We start from the raw sequence: 6,038 nt of genomic DNA on the forward strand, positions 1-6,038 counted from the left end.
GACCGCGTATTTGGAGATTATCATATATTTTGAAGTTTTACAGGTTTACCTTCTTATTTACTTGCTTTTAAAATAGCTAAAGTGCAAATCTGTGAAGCTAATATTGACTTGCCTAGCAAGTGGACGTTAGGCGCCATCACAGGTCCGTAGTTGAAACTTCGGGTCGTGACAAAAACTTTCTAGAAAGATAGAATATTTAATTATATATAGCATTTATTCTTAATACGAGCATTCTTTGATTTCAAGTGTGGCATCTCATTTGATGGTTTAACTGCACATTATTTCCCTTGTGTTTTCTTATTAACTTAATAATTGGTATTCGAATTTAATCAGGACCCCTTAAATGTCCACTTTCTCATTAGGTTCCTAATCATTTCAGGTTCTTTATTTATTCAAAGAAACAAGGGAAGAAAGTTGAGAAGTAAACTGGGTACTAGAAGTTTCATATATAGGAATTTGGAGGATTAGATTCTTGGATTCATTTAGGCTATTACTCTCATTTTTAATGAATAAATATAGGGATATTTACATACTTATACACTATTTGAAACCTTATTACGAAAAACATTCATGTTTTGGATTTACCCAACCTAAACACATTTTAGTTACAAGATATATACAATCCACCTTAAATGCCTCCCAATTTATTATTTGTGCCTTCAATCAAGGGATTTAATTACACCCTTTTCCTTTTTTCTCTCCTCTCTCCTCTCTTCTCTCCAAACAGTAGAAGTAATGAATTTCGCTGACCCTAATCCTAATTAAACATGGAGGGTTGTCCTCTTCTTTTTATCTCCTTTCTCGTACTCTTTTTCATTCTTATGCGCTATATGGCGAAGTGAAATATAGTTATATGACAAGGTTTCCTATAATGACTGGAAGTAGGAGTTAGTAATTTTTGTTCCCTTTCAGGTTAGGAAAAGGATCAGTACTTGATGGGATGATCTCGACCGTTTATATCTCTTTCCACTTCAGTTTTTTGCTCATTCGTGGTGATTTATTGAACTTTCATAATTGTTAAAACGGAAAAGGGTCAAAAATGCCCTTGAACTATTAGAAATAGATCAGTAATGCCCTCCGTTTACCTTTTGGCCTAAAGAAGCCCTTACCGCTAATCAATTGGAGCAAAAATGCCCTTCCCAACTAACGGAGTACCACCTCACATGAAAACAAAATTAAAAATATTACTAATATTGCTGATATGGAACTCCAGCGTGGACAGACTTCATTCTTTTATCAGGCACATCATTTTCCAAAAAATAAATCATTGCTAGTGACTGCCATTGAATCCACTAAAAGCTTTGAAGCTCCACTAAATAAATTGCTGCATATTTTTTTTGTTTCTTATTCAAATATTAGATTAATTATCTAAAATTTTGGTTTCATCCGTCGGATTTTTTGGCAGACTTTTTGCTCTGAACTTCTTAAAGAATGTCATATGCCGATTTAAAGCTTCTTCTCTACTGATCCTTCTCGACGACGACGATCTCACCATCTTGTCCTTCACCGCCTCCGTGCACAGTCCGCATATCCACCACCCTTGATTTCTTTCCCGCACTCTCGCTATGTACGCCTCCGTACACTCCTTCGTCAATCCGCAGCACTCGCACTTCGTGAATTGCACTTCATTTTGTATCTTCCCCGTCGCCGCCGCCACCACCACAAGTGACTGAGATTCAATTCCGATCACACTCGCCGCCTCTTTCCTCATCATCGTTGCCGACATTGCCTCAATTCGCTCACCCGAGAGAATACTCTTTTCTTCGACAAAATATAGATACACACGCAGAGAACATAACCATTTCGGAAATTCAAAATTGAAAAATAATTAAGTATCTCATGAATAATTTCACAATCAAATATTGTATAACAGAAACTGCAAACCTGGAGAGAATGTTCCGTTAGTTGGGAAGGGCATTTTTGCTCCCATTGATTAACGGTAAGGGCTTTTTTGCGCCAAAAGGTAAATGGAGGGCATTATTGATCTATTTCTAATAGTTCAGGGTCATTTTTTTGCCCTTTTCCGTTGTTAAAATAGATTAATAGAACTATTTGTTGCCAAAACGAGAAAAAAAATGGGGGACGAATAAACGTGCTTTTCTTTTCTGGCAGGTTCAATACTGATTATTTCTGTTTATTTTTGTTTCCAAAAAAATATAGTTGCAACAGTTAAAATTTCATAAAAATAGCTGCTTGATGATCAAGAGATCACATAATTAACAAAGCCAAACCTAATATAAATGTGATTAATCAAAATGTTCATCATTCTCCTGTTATGTATTTAAAAACACAAATATAAACAGTAATAATATATTATAGTAGGCTTTTTCTATTTTTTTTAGCTTTTTAAAAGAAACTTTAAGTTGAAGATCGACATAGACATTGCGCAAGAGATTAATATAGAAGATACAGAGAATTTTGGTAGCTAGCTTCCTTGGAAAATTTTAATTTATAACTTATCTACAACTTTCATATATTATTTCTACCCAGTTAAATATACTATGATATCACACAACTTAAATATAATTTTTATACAATATGTCTTTTGTATATTTTGTATCTGATTTATACATAGTAAAAACAAATTTCATACAACTAATTATATGTTATACAACTTATCTATAACTTATCTACAACTTTCATACGTTATTTCTACCCCGTTAATATACAACTACAATATCATATCACTTAACCACAATTTTTATATAAAACTTTATACAATATGTCTTTTGTATATTTTGTATCTGATTTATACATAGTAAAAATAAATTTCATATAATCAATTATATATTATAAAATTATCTACAACTTATGTATAATTTATCTACAACTTTCATATATTATTTCTACCCAGTTATATACAACTACAATATCATACAACTGGGTAGAAATAATATATGAAAGTTGTAGATAAGTTGTATGATATTNTCTTCTTCTTCTTCTTCTTCTTCTTCTTCTTCTTCTTCTTCTTCTTGTTCTTCTTCTTCTTCTTCTTCTTCTTCTTCTTCTTCTTCTTCTTCTTCTTCGAGTTCAATCTAAAATTCAGCCAAAATCAAGTCTAATCTTCACCAAAACATTCTCAAATTTGAGATATAAGCTCCGAGCAATATTCCCAATTGTTTGCAACAACACCCAATCCAAACAAATAATTGTTTTTGAAAACTCAAATTCGAACAAGCTTCAAATCTTTTTAATGGCTTTGGTAGATTCCGTGTTAGGTCAAACACAATCATATAAAATGGGAAGGACTATTATATTTCTTTTCTCCCTGGCATCAAATGCTTATTCAGTTGCTTTAGTTGGGTGGGGATCCCTCCTGCTCTGAGTCGTTGGGTACAATGAGACTTAATAATAAGAACTGCTCCACCACTCAATTCTGCAGATTATTCAGTAATCAATAAAGTAAATAACTGTATTAATTGGGGCCGTGGACTCCCACTTATTAAATGCCTGCTAATAATTTCAAGTTCTTAAATCTATTTTCCTGTTTATCAAAAGGTTCTTCATATGCCATTAGTTTTTGAAGCTAACTTCAGGAATTTACAGAAAATTTGTGTGGACAGATTATTGGAGCACCTTTTAATGGAGATGTGTGGTATAGTATTTAGAGCTTGAATCTATAAATACGGATAGGGATTTTTGAAGAAGAGTGAAAAAATGTAGAGGGATTTTTGAAGAAGAGTGAAACAGACGTTAATAGAGGAAGATACTGAAGATACGTGAGGGGGGGGGGGGGGTAGTGGGATATAGACGTTAGAGTGATTTTAGGATTTAATTATTATCATTAAATGCCTAAAAATGTGCACAATTGGTAATTTTGTATATATTATGTAATTAGATTTAAAATTAAGTAGGGAGGATAATAAAGTTTGAAATTGTGTATACGTATGTAAAAATCCCATAAATATACGAGCCACAATGTTCCCAACATTGTCGGATTGTAATCCTGCAATTGACTTGCAATTATATTGATAGTGTCAAAAGGAAAACGTTATTAATTTGGTAGCTGTATGGCAATATGGCACTATTAGTGGTCGTTCAGAGATGAATTTTGGAACGACCAAAAGTCGTAAATTTTGTTTTTTTTTTAAAGATTCTTTTGCCATTGAATAGTACAGTTCAAAAATGTCCCGCTAGATTTATCATGTTTGCATCCCCTATATATTTCTAACTTATAGAAAAACCAAGTTGGTAATTTCTGAAACTCTATCAAGATGAATCCCTATTATTCTAAAACACATTCTGATGATCTAAATGGGTTCCACATTTCAAACGTCAAATGTGTAAATCCCATCACAAATCAGATTTGTACAAAATAACTGAGCCGAAAATTAAAATACAAGCCAAAATGGTGAAACGAAAAAATATAAGCAAACATTTATTTTCATAATAACTTACTATTACAAGGAAACATACTAAAGATTATGACAGAAAACTTCTATGAAGCATTCTTTTATTAAGATCCATCACGTATTATATTTAGTACTCCCACAAGCTGCATGCAGAAAGAATGTACGTATATTAATTAATCCTCCACACTCTTGGTAATTATTACTTTTTGGATTACTAATCCTCCTTTCCACTTTCCACTCCAGACTTCATAGAGCCCAAAATAAAGCTTGTTCTCGTCATTGCCACCTTTTCCCACTGTAACAGTAAGATTGTTGGGTACGACATATGTTCCATCAGAATTGGTAGGGGCATCTTTTGTCAAATTCAGTTTCTTCCATAAGCTTCCGCTTCCAGATTTGACCATAAAGTAGATGGGTATATCATTCCAGCCAAATGCATCTGGTGTCAATTTCAGCTGGAACTTAACATCATATGTTACGTTTGCCTCTACTTTGTCACAATATCCTGTTACCTCTAGCCAACTTACTTGTACAAGTTCTGCTGCTTCTCCTGGTTCTTTCCTGTTCATCAAATCCAACATTAGATGATGCAAAATCATATCATTCGATATACCACTTAAATTTTCTTATAACGATGGCGTCCCAATTAAGTTGCACATACCTTAACTATTTTATCAAGTACCTACTACCTCCACCAACATAGGCAATCGCCGAGCCACATGTAAAACCACATGTGCAAATAGTGTATAAACAAATTTATATGTGTGTGCTTGTATCTGTAAATATTTAATCTCTCTAATTTAAGATAAGCTTTTAGTATAATGGCAAATGTGGTTTTACTTTTGTTTGAAGTTATAGGTTTATTTACTACTAGACTATACCCTTGGACGTAATTTTAGATTTTATTTATTTATTTTAGGGGGGAGGGGAATGGGTACTTTTAGAAGCTTTTTTTATTTGGTCATGTACTTTTAGAAGCTGAATTACTCTATCTCCAAAAATATTCACTCTTCAAATTGTTCAATTACGAACTAATCTATTCTATCTTCTCATAAGATATGTACAAAGTGATAAAATATATATACTTACCCTTGAGGTAATTTCCAATATCGTGCATCCTTTCCCCAAATAATATTAAGGGCTGACGGATAAATTTCGAACTGCAAGCACAGCAATTGAATATATGAAAATATAAAGAAGAATAAGTAAAGAAAGAGGTAAAGAATCAAGAGAAAAATGAAGATCAAACTAAACGTACCCCATTCTCTATTTCGTGGGAGACATGATTTCCTTCATAGTGTGAATTTGAATCCATGTAGAAGTTACTTCTGAAATTGAAATATTTGAGTTTATTATTGGCGTGCAACCACATATATATAGCCAGGGATCTAGGGTCGGCAAGGTTATTGTCGAACCTTTTAAAGTGAAATGCCAGCTTCTATCCGCACACGCACGCACACACGCACCCATTCACATAGAGGAATACCACCAAGGGATGTGTGGGACAGTTAAAGAACCTTTTATCTTTAATCAGAGGTTTAGGATTCAAATTTTAGGATTTAAGAATTATTCAGCAGAGAACGCGTAATGTTCTTTAATTAGTGGACCTATTCAGTGCGATCCGAATTAATTAATCGAGCCAATAAATACTAAATGTAGAATAGTTAAAAAAAATGGAACCAAGTA

General features: G+C 33.2%; 2 protein-coding genes across 2 annotated transcripts; both read right to left on the minus strand.

Annotated features, from left to right (window-relative positions):
- Positions 1 to 1,360: 1,360 nt before the first annotated feature.
- LOC109244488 lies at positions 1,361 to 1,726 on the minus strand. The gene has a single exon (XM_019411588.1). The coding sequence runs from the start codon at positions 1,724 to 1,726 to the stop codon at positions 1,361 to 1,363; it is 366 nt and encodes a 121-aa protein (XP_019267133.1).
- A 2,626-nt stretch (positions 1,727 to 4,352) lies between these two features.
- LOC109244491 (protein PHLOEM PROTEIN 2-LIKE A9-like) lies at positions 4,353 to 5,719 on the minus strand. Its single transcript, XM_019411590.1, has 3 exons — positions 5,611 to 5,719; positions 5,442 to 5,512; positions 4,353 to 4,913 (listed from the first exon to the last, which is right to left on the minus strand). Exons 1-3 carry the CDS (start codon positions 5,665 to 5,667, stop codon positions 4,526 to 4,528), a joined length of 516 nt encoding a protein of 171 aa, XP_019267135.1. The 5' UTR covers positions 5,668 to 5,719; the 3' UTR covers positions 4,353 to 4,525.
- Between the last annotated feature and the right edge of the window lie 319 nt (positions 5,720 to 6,038).

This window comes from Nicotiana attenuata, unplaced genomic scaffold (genome assembly GCF_001879085.1).
Source record: "Nicotiana attenuata strain UT unplaced genomic scaffold, NIATTr2, whole genome shotgun sequence".
Classification (NCBI taxonomy): domain Eukaryota; kingdom Viridiplantae; phylum Streptophyta; class Magnoliopsida; order Solanales; family Solanaceae; genus Nicotiana; species Nicotiana attenuata.